The sequence below is a fragment of the Myotis brandtii genome, unplaced genomic scaffold, assembly GCF_000412655.1.
Source record: "Myotis brandtii unplaced genomic scaffold, ASM41265v1 scaffold1105, whole genome shotgun sequence".
NCBI lineage: Eukaryota > Metazoa > Chordata > Mammalia > Chiroptera > Vespertilionidae > Myotis > Myotis brandtii.
In genome coordinates, this window is record NW_005353770.1 from 1,227,791 (window position 1) to 1,241,192 (window position 13,402).

A 13,402-nucleotide genomic window follows, 5' to 3' on the forward strand; every position below is an offset into this window, starting at 1 on the left:
TGTTTCCAAATCTTAGCTATGGTAAATTGTGCTGCTATGAACATAGGGATGCATATATCCTTTCTGATTGGTGTTTCTGGTTTCTTGGGATATATTCCTAGCAGTGGGATCAATGGCAAACGATTTTTTAAAAATATGTTTTTATTTATTTCAGAGAGAGAAAGGGAGAGGGAGAGAGAAACATCAATGACGAGAGCTAATCATTGATCGGCTGCCTCCTGCAAGTCCCACACTGGGGATCTAGCCCACAACCCAGGCATGTGCCCTGACTGGGAATCAAACCACGAGCGAGCCTCCTGGTTCATGCTCAACCACTGAGCCACACTGGTTGGGTGGGAAGACAACCGATTGATGTTTCTCTCTCACTTCGATGTCTCTCTTCTCTCCTCTCTCTCTCAATCTTTCTCCACCTCCCTCCCTTCTTCCCTCCCTTTCTCTCTAAGCATGTCCTCAGGTGAGGATTAAAAAAAAAAAGAAAGTAAAATGAACAGAGCTTCAGAGATCTGTTAGGCACCATCAAGCATTATGTATAACTAGAGGCCCCATGCATGAAATTCATGCATGGGTAGGGTCCCTAGGCCTGGCTGGTAACCAGGGCCCATCTGTGGGGTGACCAGTGGGGCGATCAGGGGGCCTCCGCTGGCACCCGCTGGCATTCTCCTTGGCCAGCCTGGCACCACCTGCTTGCCGGCCCTGCCCCCCACCACTGCCAGTCACCTCCCTCTGCGGGGTGACCGGTGGGGCAATCGGGGGATCCCCGCTCACATCGCCTTGGCTGGCCTGGGGCCTGAGGGCTGGGGGCAGCTCCTGCATTGAGCATCTGCCCGCTGGTGGTCAGTGCTTGTCATAGCGACTGGTCATTCCACTGGTCATTCTGTCGTTCGGTCAATTTGCATATTAGGCTTTTATTATATAGGATGAGAGTCCCAGAGGAGAGGAGAAAAAAGGAAGGAGAAGAATATTTGAAGAAATAATAACTAAAAACTTTCCAAATTTGATGAAAAATATTGGTTTATATGTTGTCAGAACTCAGCAAACTCCAAACAGAATAAACTTAGAGATCCATACCTAAACACATCATAATCAAACTGTAGAAAGACAAAAACAAAATATTGAAAGCAACCCAACACATACAAGGAATCCTCAGTAAGTTAATGGCTGATTTCTCATTAGAAACCTTGGACTTCAGAAGGCAGTGGATGACAGTCAAAATGCTGAAAGAAAAGAACTGTCAACCAAAATATCTATGTCCAGCAAAATTATTCTCTAAAAGTAAAGACACTACATCAAACAAAAAGCTTCTACATAGCAAAGGAAACTATCAACAAAATGAAAAGGTAACCTACTGAATGGGAGAAAATATTTACAAATCATATATTTTATAAGGGGTTAATATCCAAAATACATAAAAAACTCATACAACTCAATAGCAGAAAACCAATACAATTTAAAAAATGGGAAGAGGAAACAAATTGACAGGTACATGAAAAGGTACTCAACATCACTAATCAGGGAAATACAAATCAAAACTATAATGAGATATTACCTTACACTTGTTAGAATGGCTACTACCAAAGAGACAAGAAACAACAAGTGTTGGTAAGGAAGTGGAAAAAAAGGAACCCTTGTGCACTATTGATGGGAATTGGTGCAGCACTATGGAAAATAGTACAAAGGTTCCTCGAAACATTAAACATAGGACTACTATATGATCCAGTAATTCCACTTCTAGGCATTTATCCAAAGGAAAAGAAAACATTAACTTGAATAGATGTATGCACCCCATGTTCATTGTAACTTTATTTACAGTAGCCATCAATGGATGAATGGATAAAATTATCCCCTGAGAAATTCCATCATTGACATTTCATCTCTGAAAAAAATTCCACCTTCATCTTTTACCATTTTTATTATTGAGGATAAACTTTTTTTTTTTTAATGCAGAATGATGGCTGTTTTGGTACTTCTGGTGGAATTCGTTCTTTTCAGCTTCACAACTGGAAACAGAAAGTTAGTCAGCCTAAGAAAGCAGAATTCATACGCACAGCAGAAAAATTTAAAAATCTGTAAGTATAAAAACACTGTTTTCAAATAACATTACTAGTCATTTTATTATGAACAATGTATAAAGTTAATTCTACTACACCCTGTCCAGTCTCCACATTAAGTTACAAAAAATTGGTCATTAGAGAAAGGTGGAGTGTGTACAATAGACAAATGATAAGAGACTATTTAATATAAAGTTAATTTTAAGTGCAGTTATTTGAATTTTATTTATTTTTACCATTTGAACCAGTGTATTTCAAAGGAGACTATATAGTTATTTCTTTAGATCTCATATATCAAATAACAGATTGAATATATTTTCACTTACCAAGGTTAACATTTGGTAAATATTTTTGAGTGAGTGAACAATTATAATGAAAAGTCTCTACCTCGAGTTATTTTTTGAAATGTCCTTTTATTTGGTCTCCCTCTCATGGTTTCTGTCCCTTTCAGATCCACCCTGCACATAATGATTAGGCTGAGAACTTTTAATTTGTGGTGTATTTGTATTTTTTCTTTAAATAACTAGTGATATGTACAGGGTGCCCCCCCCCAAATGTATACACACTTTGAGTAATTATTAATTCCAATGGGTTAAATCTGAAGAGAAAGAAACATCAATTGAGCTGTCAAAAATATATGTGTATATTTTATGGGATGCCCTATATTGAATGTTCAGTGTTATATATATCATGAGGAATGATAAAAGAATTAGAACTCAGGGCAGTCAACCCTACCCTACAATTGAGAAATATGTCAAAAACACTTCTTTGAAATTATAAAGTATCAATTTGCTAAAGAACCCAGAGGAAAGGAGACTTGTAAAAAATAGTCTCTGCACTAGAATTAGCGGCAGTGGTCTGTTTAGAAATTCTACCAATGAAAAAGTAATACTGTTGGAAATTTGGAAAGTTGTACTGTACTATAGCTTTGGGACACTGAATTCTCAATTGCATTTATATAATACTTATATACTACTTTTAATACTCAGAATTTGAGAAAATACAGTTTTATTTTCTTTGATTTTCAAAATGTATTACCTTGGATAGCATTAGACTCTTGGTTAAGGGTTCTGGTTTATGTTTCTCTCTCAACAGGTAATCTACCAGGAAGTTAATGTCCATATATATAGCAAACCAGTAGATAATGCCAGTCTTGTTCCTTTTCTACCAGTACGTGCTGGTTTTACAGCTCTGAGTAGGCTTTCTTCATCTGTTAAAAGGTTTTGGAAAAACTCATTGGGAGAATGTGAAAAAATCCATTCGAAGAATATTTCTATCCAGCAATCCTCATTGCATACAAAGAAAAAACAAAACACAATTTGTAATAACTCTGTTTTATTTTCAGAATAGATAAAGCATTCACGTGGTTTAAAATTCAATACATATCAAAGGGTACACAGTGAAAAGTCTGTTTCACCCATGACCCCAGCTATCTACTTCCCCTCCTCTCACACAACCACTATTTTTAGTTTCTTGTGTATCGTACCACAGATATTTTATAATCTGTGCTTATAAAGAAATAAAAGTACATATTTATAGTTTGTCTTTTTTATATAAATTTTAACATCTGTTCTGGATCTTGCGTATTGTTGTGTGTTTTTTTTTAACTTAAGAGTATATCTTAGATAGTAAGAGATTGTACCTTGTCAGGCATGAGAGTGGCATTATACTGATGTAAGTCAAATATCCATAATCTCTAGAGATGCACACTGAAGTATGTTGGGGTGAAATTAAATAATTAAATGGGTTTAATTTAGAATACTTAGCTAAGATGAGCCAAGAGAGGAAGAAGAGGTAAAATTATTGAATCAGAGTGATATGAGGGGAATAATATCATTTGAAGGTATACAACTTAGCATTTTCTACTTTTGGGTATGACTAACATTGTCATATAAATTCTTTGTTATAAAAAGTGTGTGTAGTGGAGATCCTTCCTTATCAGTACATGGAACACAGTACCACTGCATTGTATTCCAGGTTAAATAAATTATAATTGTGACATAATTTATTTAACCTACCCCTTAGTGATGGACATTTAGGTTATAGTCAATCTTTTATTATAACAAACAGTGCTGCAATTAATTGCCATATTCACATAGGTCCACATCATTTTGCATATGTGTGGGTGTATCTTCAGGAAATATTCCTCGAAGTAGAAATTCTGGGTCAAAGATATATGAATATGCACTGATATATTGCCAAATTGTCCTCCATAGACAATTTACGATTTCACCGACAACGTATGAGAGGACCTATTTTCCCACAGTTTTACCGTTAGGATATATTATTTAAACTTGTGATTTTTTTGCCAGTCTGATAGGTGTACAATGTTGCCATGGTATAGTTTTAATTTTCATTTCTTCTATTGTGAGTGAGGTTGATCATCTTTTCATATGTTTGGCAATTTGTCTCCATTATTATCTTTTTAATGTCTTTATGAGTTAATATTTCTAACCCAGGAATGGCAAAACATAACATACTTACTGTCATAGTACATCCTGTGTCAATGCTAGAAATTTCTATTTGATCATAGTAATTTCCCCATCCCCAGTTGGAGCCTAGATGGGCTTCCCAGTCCTCAGCACAGGACTCCAGTAGCCACCATCAATCCATTAGAGTTGACCTGCAGGCTGAAATCTATTTGACATCTCTGTTCTACTCATTGCTTCCTCTCTGAAACACAAGTGCTAAATTATGATCTCCTCAGTGTTTGGGGCGGCCAGGTAGGGCCTGCAGCAGTCTCATCTGTTTTTCCAAGTATGCCTTATGAATATCAAATTTTTCTCTATGTGTGCCAAAGTGAAAAAGATTGGGAACTCTACCTTAGATAGTTGCCCCTCAAGTTATATGAAAGTAAGTCAATGGCTAGAGATACTCCACCACTCCTTAAATCCAGGATTAGTAGAGATGTATTCATATTAATTTCCACCTTCTGGGAGAAAGAGAACAGGTATTAAGAAAATAAATTATTTTGTCCAACAAAAAAAGTTTCTTGTTAGTACAGTGTTTATTTTGTTTTACCCTAGGATTCAAACTAACAGACCTTCTTACTGGTAGATGAACTAAATCAAAGAAGCTTTGAAGTAAATGTAGACAGTATCCCTTAAATACAATAAAATTTCTTAGATTGTTCGCCTCTTGAAGTTTTAGTTGTATTAATAATATTAATGACTTGCATTTCCATAGCACATTTTTACTCTATAAAGATCCCTCATACCTGTTATCTCACATAATGAAATTACAGCCCTGTTGGGTAGTGGAGGACTATTACTCACATTTTAGTGATGAAGGGTAAATGTCTTGGTTCAGGTTATAAAGTTAACAGTATCTTCTACTGAAAGCAGCCATCACTAGTGGCAGCCACTTTCAGGCACAGGGAGATTGAGTTGGAATCAACAGTCAAAGGTTTATGTATTTTAAAAGCAAGTCTGCATTTTTTTAAATTAACATTTTATAATTTAAATAATTCAAATTACTTGTGTTAGTTGAACTTAACTCTTTTCTAGCTACTATTTTGACTCCTTAGCCTTATTATTCAAGTCATTATATTTTGACTCCTTAGATGAATGAATTCAAATATAAAGTTCTGATTATTGTAAGTGTCTTCATATTTTAAACAATTAAAAATATATTTAAGTCATATTTATACCATTTATTTCTTTTTCTAAAGAGTTATTAACATAGAAAAAGATAAACACAGTCATTTCTACAACCAAAAAAGTGACTTCAGAATTGAGCATAGTATGCTGGAAGAATTGGAAAATAAATTGATTAACAGCAGGAAAACAGAAAGTAAGTTGAGTTCATGATGAACAAAAACTGTTAAGTGACATAAAGTTGTAGTGTTGCCCTGTGCTTTGTACTGTGCAATGACTTATGTTTTCTATCAAGACACTTTCTAGTTAGTAATGCGTTTGTCTTTTAGGGATATGTATTTATTTTGTCAGGTTACTATTTAGTGATTCTAGCTGGATTGTTTTCTGTGTGTATTTCTCTCAATTTAATAGGAAAAAGAGGGTTTTGTTTTTTGGTTGACAAACTAGATAATATTATTAAAATTTCTTAAATAGAAATTAATTCCTGGGTTATCTGGTCTTAGCTCATCATAACAGTATGAAGTGATCAGGTCACATAATCCTGTAAACTTGAGTGTACTTGTCTGTGATACAACACCTACCATTTCTACCTCAGGGCAGTTGTTCTGTACATCCCATGAGATAATATATGAAAAAGTGCCTTATAGATTATACAGAAAATGTTTTATTGTTTGCTATGAGTATCAGTCATTGTTTATAGTGTACTAAATGTTGGTCTTAAAGAATTCTACAAAAATACCTTCTTTTATTGAAGAGTAGATTTTATATGTTGAAAAATTCTTAGGTTATAATAATAAAAAATTGCTTAGCATTGTTTAAAGGAAAAATAATGGTTATCAACTAACTAACTTTATAAAATATTGATTTATAAATCCCTTCTAACCAATTAAAAGAAATTCTTAATAATTTTTTTCTTTCAGAACATAAGATTGCACTATTTTAAAGGCCATCTTTTGTTGCGTACTGGCAAGAATCATTCTCCCTCTTCTATTTGAATGACAACAGGACCTAATATAAAACCAGATTTTCAGTTCTCCTCTTTGATTCATAGAGAAATCTAAATATCCCTAGTTTAATATTTCTTAAATTCCCTCCGTTCTTTTATAGACACTGAGAAGCTGATCTTTATATCTCTCAGTTGTGCTACTATGTATAGTGTCTCCATTCTCTGCATTTTAAGTCACTTCATTTTCTCTTTTTAAGGCAACTTTATTTTTATCTTTTTATTCTTTTCTGCTATACTTTTGCCTCTCTTTATTAACACTTTGTGTTTGTCTTATCAAGGAGAGGAAGAAATGCACTTAATATAAGGATATAGAGGCTTTCCCTCCCCTATTACAGTCCAGAAGTAGTAAATTTCTTTTCCTTACCTCAAACATCATGCCACAATATTCGCCTGCATTTATGTATTTAAATGGTTTGTACTTTAATGGTTTGCCTAATAGAGTGGCAGTTCCAAATGAAGAAATAAAAGATTACTTGCCCTATAGAGATGTTACTGTAACTGATCAAACTGTGGCAAAAACAACAACAACAACAACAACAACAACACACACACACACACACACACACACACACACACACACACTCCTAATTGATTACATTACTAGAGAAGTTTCTTGATTTAAAGTTCCAACACACACACACACACACACACACACACACACACTCCTAATTGATTACATTACTAGAGAAGTTTCTTGATTTAAAGTTCCAACAGTGAATAAGACTTTTTATAGGATAATTTTTATCCTATAAAAATACATTGGATAAAGTTTCTGCTCTTCTGGAACACTTGAATTTTAATTAAGAAATAACAAGCCAAAGTCACAAAAACATATTTGAGGTTTGTTTTGGGTATTAGCATTGGTTCCAGGCCTACTGGTAACCTTTTTTTTAAATTATTTTAAAGACTTTTGGACAGAGCTGTTTGGTTTTTCATGCTGATTTGTGAAGCATTAAAAAAAAAAAGAGGGGCATAATAAAGTACCCAAAGATGATAAAATAATATTACTATTATATATTACACAAATATAGATGTATGAATGTCAATATATGATTTTAGTCTATATAATTGAAATAAATACGAAAGTAAAATTATTACTTCAGAAGGAAAACTCAAAAGAGGAATCTAGGATTTCTGCTGCTGATCCAAAACATCTGAAAAAGTCTTTGAGACCCTCCTCCATTTTTCAGGCTTTTATTGTGGGCCCAACATTTTCAGGCTGATCCTTGGGATGAGCTTGGCAGCCTATAGTGTAGATATCACTGAATGGCACCTGAAAGCACTTTGTCAAGGCTGTGACAGTCAGTCACTCTAAGATGTGGTTAGATGAAATTAATTCTCATTAGGAAGTTTGTCAGTATTCATAGAATTAATATTCAGTTTTAGTATTCTAAAAATAGAGTTGAGATCTATTCCAAATTCTATTCCCATAAAATTATAACAAATTAAAAAGAAAACTGTTGAAGAATAAAATACGATTAAGCCTAAGCTACTGATCCATGTATTTAAAAGAGTGTCCAATAACTCAATCTCCACAGAGTAAAGAAAAAGACGTTTCCTTGGCACAGGTTATAGTAAGATTTACCCCATTGTGCTTTTAAATATTGGAGGAAATTGAGAGATGCTTTATTTAGAGCAAGGGTACTTATTAAAAGGTTCAGGCTGTATTGACACTTAAGTAACCATCTTTTGTTCATTATTTAATTTCTCTTGGCTATCTTTTACTAAGTGAAGATGTGCTGTCTCAGGTGTAGAATCCTGAACTGTAACCATGTTTGTCATAAAATTATTTTAAAGTACATACTTCTTCCTTATAGGATCAAAAATTCAGCAACAATTGGCCAAAATACATAATAATGTAAAGAAACTTCAGCATCAATTAAAAGATGTGAAGCCTACACCTAGTTGTAAGTACATTTAGATTTTATATTCTTACATATTAGTATTTTTGTTGTTCATTAGAAACATTTTTACTTTTCTAATAAGAATTTGTCTCTTTAGCATTAATAGAACTAAGCCCTACTTTATTGGTTAGGGATTGATAAGAATACATTAGAGAACTGTATTATCTGATGTTTACATAGCTTTTTATCTTTAAAATGCTATAAATCCTGCCCTAGCTCAGTTGGTTGGAGCATTGTCCTGTACACCAAAAGGTTGCAGGTTTGATTCCCTGTAAGAGCACATACCCAGGTTGCATATGCAGTTGATGAAGAGGAAAAAAAGACTGATTTCCTTATGTTTACATAGAGAGGAAAGGATACAATTTTATTTCTTTACAAATGACTAGTATTTGTCCTAATATTATTTAACCATTTCTTTAGGCATTTGAAATGCCCTTAAAAGGCAATTATTTCAAAAAGCAAATGATGGGAAAACCACTAGGCTAAGAATCAGGAAATCAGTCTTTTTTCCTCTTTATTGACTGCATATGAATCTTTCATTACCACCGATTCTTCATCCTGTAAATGACCCTAATATCTGTTCTGTCCACTCCATAATTTATAAAAATTTATAGTGTTTTTAAAAAATCCTCACCTGAAGGTATGTTTCTATTGATTTTGAGAGAGAGAGAGAGAGAGAGAGAGAAACATCTATGTTAGAGAGAAACAGTAAAGTGCTCAAGATGAATAGATTTTAAGAATCAAACAGATGTTGAGTCAAATTCTTGATCTACCAGTTATGTGATTTTAGGCAAGTTACTTGATTTTTCTTAGCTTTCATTTCTCAGCTCTAAAATGAAAATAACCAGAGGACCTAACTCAGGGTTGTTGGGGGATGAAGTAAGACAGTGTACATAAAGCACTTGTGCTGTGTTTATAGTTTAGGAAGCACTAAAAATGGCAAATATGAATATTATAGTTTGTTAAATTAATACATGAAACCATAAAAATACTAGAAGAGAACATGGGCTAATATTTTTATAATTGTACTAGAGGCCCAATGCATGAAATTCGTGCAGGGGTAGGGGATCCCTCAGCCTGACCTGTGTCCTCTCGTAGTCCAGGAGCCCTCAGGGAGTGTCCGCCTGCCAGCTTAGGCCCACTCCCTGTGGGGAGCAGCCCTAAGCCAGCAGTCAGATATCCCTCTCACAGTCTGGGAGCCCTCACTCCTTACTCCCTCCCGCCTGCTCACTACTCTGTACCACTCAGCTGGCTGCTCCCTAGCACTGCCACGGAGGTGGGAGAGGCTCTGGCCACTGCCACTGCGCTCACCAGCCGTGAGCCCGGCTCTGGCTGAGCAGCGCTCCTCCTGTGGGAGCACACTGACCACCAGGGGGCAGCTCCTGCATTGAGTGTCTGCCCCCTGGTGGTCAGTGCGCATCATTGTGACCAGTCGTTCCGCCAGTCATTCTGCCGTTCAGTCGATTTGCATATTAAGCTTGTATTATATAGGATTATAATTTATAAGAATGACAAAGATCAGAAAACATAAAGAAAAAAGTGGGCAAAATTGACGGCTTAAAAAAACAAAATACCAAAAAAAGCCCACAAACCCTATATAAGCAAAATTGAAAGACAGGAAAATATTAGTGACATATGTAACTTAAAAAGCTAATATACATCTATATATGTAAATATATAAATATATGAAAGGCTAATATGCAAAGTGTCACCTCGGGAGTCGGGAGTTCAACTGGGAGACTGGGAGTTCAATCACTTGCTATGATGTGCACTGACCACCAGGGGGCGGCGTGGAACAAAGGAAGGCCCTGGCCGGCAGCTGGCAGCCAGGGAAGGGAAGCACTGGCTGGAAGCCGGAAAGTCCTGATTGGCCCTAATCGCCAGCCAGGTCTAGGGATCCTACCTGTGCACTAATTTCGTGCACCAGGCCTCTAGTAATATATAAAGAGTGCCTACAAATTAGAGAAACAAAGGTAAATAACCTAATAGAAAAATGGGCAAAGATAATAAGGTCCATTTTACAGTGAGAGAAATACAAAACGAGAAAAGGCTTATTAAAGATCACAAAAAATGTCCGTTAAATCAGGGTTGATAAATGTTTGCCTTTCATATTGGAAATGATTAAAAGTTCCTGGGAAGGAGCATTCTCAGGACCTGTAAGTTGGTGGAGCTTCTTTGAAGGATAATGTGATGGTATCTAGCATATTGGAAAATAAGCATACTTTTTTATTTAGCATTTCAACTTTCATCAGTTATCCTCTAAAAATACTTATTTGAGCATGTAAAAAAATACATGCAAAGATATTTATTACAGTACTGCATCTATTTAAAGGTTGATTATTGGAGAATTACTTAATGAATTAGGATAGATTTAGATAATAAAATGTTAGTTAACCACAACATTTTGTTAAATAAAAACTGCAAGTTACAAAACAATATATGTTGTATGAAACATTTTTGGTAAATAATAATAATATTTAATGATATATGTACATAGGGAAAAATTTGTAATAAAAAATTATAATCATAAAAATTAGCTTTGTATAATTACATTTTTCTTATCCTTTAGGCTAAGAAATGTTTTTAAATTAAGGGAACAGTCCATTTTTCCCTAATATTTAATTCTTAGTCATACTGAAATGATATAATTTTTCTGTTTTTTTTTTTATAGTTGTTGAAAAGCTCAGAGAAATGATGGAAGAAATCGAAAATGCAATTAACACTTTTAAGGAGGAGCAGAGATTGATGTATGTTTTAAACACATTTTAATATATAATTATTGACATATATATTTCCAATAACTCTCCACTAGGTTGTTATATATAAACCATTTTATTGTTATATATTTAACATTAGTCTTACACAAAGGCAACAATACTTTTCTAATTTTGTTTTAAGTTATAGATTGCTTTTCATGTTTAAAGTGAATGTTCATTTATATATCGACACTATAAAATCTCAGATAAGAATTTAAGATTGTCTTATTCTCTGAGGAAACTCAAGTCTTTTTTTTTTTTTGATTATGAACTAGTTTATTTTTTATATATTACTAGAGGCCTGGTGCATGAAAATTCATGCACTCGAGGGGGGCAGTCCTTCAGCTCGGCCTGCCCCCTCTCACAGTTCGAGAGCCCTCAGGGGCAGGAGGCGACCCAGAGATCAGGGGAAGGCGATGCCCCCATCATCCCGCTGCTGCTGCCACTGCTGGCAGCACAAGCCTCGGCTGGCCCTGATTACCTGAGCCTCGGGCGGCCCTGGGCGGCTGGGCAGCCACCATCCGAGGCTTGCCTGCACCTCAGGCTGGCCCTGTGTGTCTGGGGTCTGAGGGGACTGGGGGACTCCAGAGGCAGGAGCGTGGAGCAGCCGGGCCCGTCTGGGGGCGGGGAAACTCAAGTCTTTTATTTATAAATGTTAATAATGTTAAGTGGAGAAGATGACATGAAAAGAGAAATAATTTAAATAAGAGGAAAAATAAAGGGTTAATATGGATTGATTTGTATCTTATTAATCAAAATTTATTTTTGAAATTTTAGATATGAAGAGCTAATTAAAGAAGAAAAAATAACTAATAATGAGTTGAGCGCCATATCAAGGAAGATTGACACATGGGCTTTGGGTAGTTCAGAAACAGAGAAAGCTTTCAGAGTGATGTCAAGCAAAGTTCCTGTAGACAAAGTAGCACCAAGTACTCTTCCAGAAGAAGTTGTGGATTTTGAAAAATTCCTTCAGCAAACAGGAGGGCGACAAGGGGGCTGGGATGATTATGATCACCAGAACTTTATAAAAGTGAGAAACAAACATAAAGGGAAGCCAACATTTATGGGAGAAGTTCTAGAACATCTTCCTGGAAGAACACAGGATGAAGTTGAACAGCATGAGAAATGGTATCAAAAGTTTCTGGCCCTAGAAGAAAGGAAAAAAGAGGTAATAATAATTATTATGGCTGTTACTTGTTGTATTTTTCTCTGTTCCAGCTACTGTGCTAAACTCTTTAACATTTATTAATTTTACAACAACTCCATGAGGTATATTGCAGTTTTCTCCCCATCTTACAGAAGGTGCAACAGGCATTGGGAAGTTTTGAGTAACTTAACTAAAGGAAGTATAGTTGGACTTTCTGAAGGCCAAACATTTCTACCCCAAGAAATAATATAGTGGGCCAGAAAACTTCTGATTGTGGGTAATGTTTTTAAATTATATCCACCAGAAATGTGGGAAATCCAGATATACTCAGGCTTTTGATAAAAGGCAGCCTACCAGCAAAGGCCACATGGTTTTCAGTCTATACTAATAAAAGCCTAGGTGGTCCTCGCGTACGACATTGTCACAAGATGGCCACCACAAGATGGCCGCGCGCACAGCGGAGGCGGGGCCCAGTGGCCGCTCTGCGCAGTGAGGCCTGGGGGTCCCGTGGCTCCACGTGGCATGGAGGAGGCTGGTCCCGGTGTTTCTGCTGCCTCTTACCGAGGAGGCGGGTCCCGGCAGGGGAGGCGGGTCGCAGAGGGGAGGGCAGTTGTGGGCGATCAGGCCAGCAGGAGAGGGCAGTTGGGGGTGATTGGGCTGGCAGGGGAGGGCAGTTGGGGGCAATCAGGCTGGCAGGGGAGCAGTTAGGCATCAATCAGGCCAACAGGGGAGCGGTTAGGGGGCGATCAGGCTGGCAGTCTGAAGCAGTTAGGGGCAATCAGGCAGGCAGGCAGGCGAGCAGTTAGGAGCCAGCAGTCCCGGATTGTGAGAGGGATCTGACTGCTGGCTTAGGCCCGATCCCGCAGGGCCTAAATCAGCAGTTGGACATCCCCCGAGAGGTCCAAGATTAGAGAGGGTACAGGCCGGGCTGAGGTACCCCCCCCC

General features: G+C 36.6%; 1 protein-coding gene across 3 annotated transcripts in view; it reads left to right on the forward strand.

The window, feature by feature from the left end:
- Positions 1 to 13,402, forward strand: part of CCDC112 (coiled-coil domain containing 112) — a 26,523-nt gene that overhangs the window by 5,885 nt on the left and 7,236 nt on the right. The window contains exons 1-6 of one of the 3 annotated variants that reach the window (XM_014544289.1): positions 951 to 1,337; positions 1,945 to 2,066; positions 5,719 to 5,840; positions 8,468 to 8,557; positions 11,226 to 11,301; positions 12,088 to 12,478. In XM_014544289.1, the coding sequence (XP_014399775.1) occupies positions 1,155 to 1,337; positions 1,945 to 2,066; positions 5,719 to 5,840; positions 8,468 to 8,557; positions 11,226 to 11,301; positions 12,088 to 12,478 (984 nt within the window). In that variant the 5' untranslated portion in view covers positions 951 to 1,154. Of the gene's footprint in view, positions 1 to 950; positions 1,338 to 1,944; positions 2,067 to 5,718; positions 5,841 to 8,467; positions 8,558 to 11,225; positions 11,302 to 12,087; positions 12,479 to 13,402 lie in introns of those variants that run through there. The other 2 variants (XM_014544286.1, XM_005857369.2) reach the window with 2 other exon arrangements.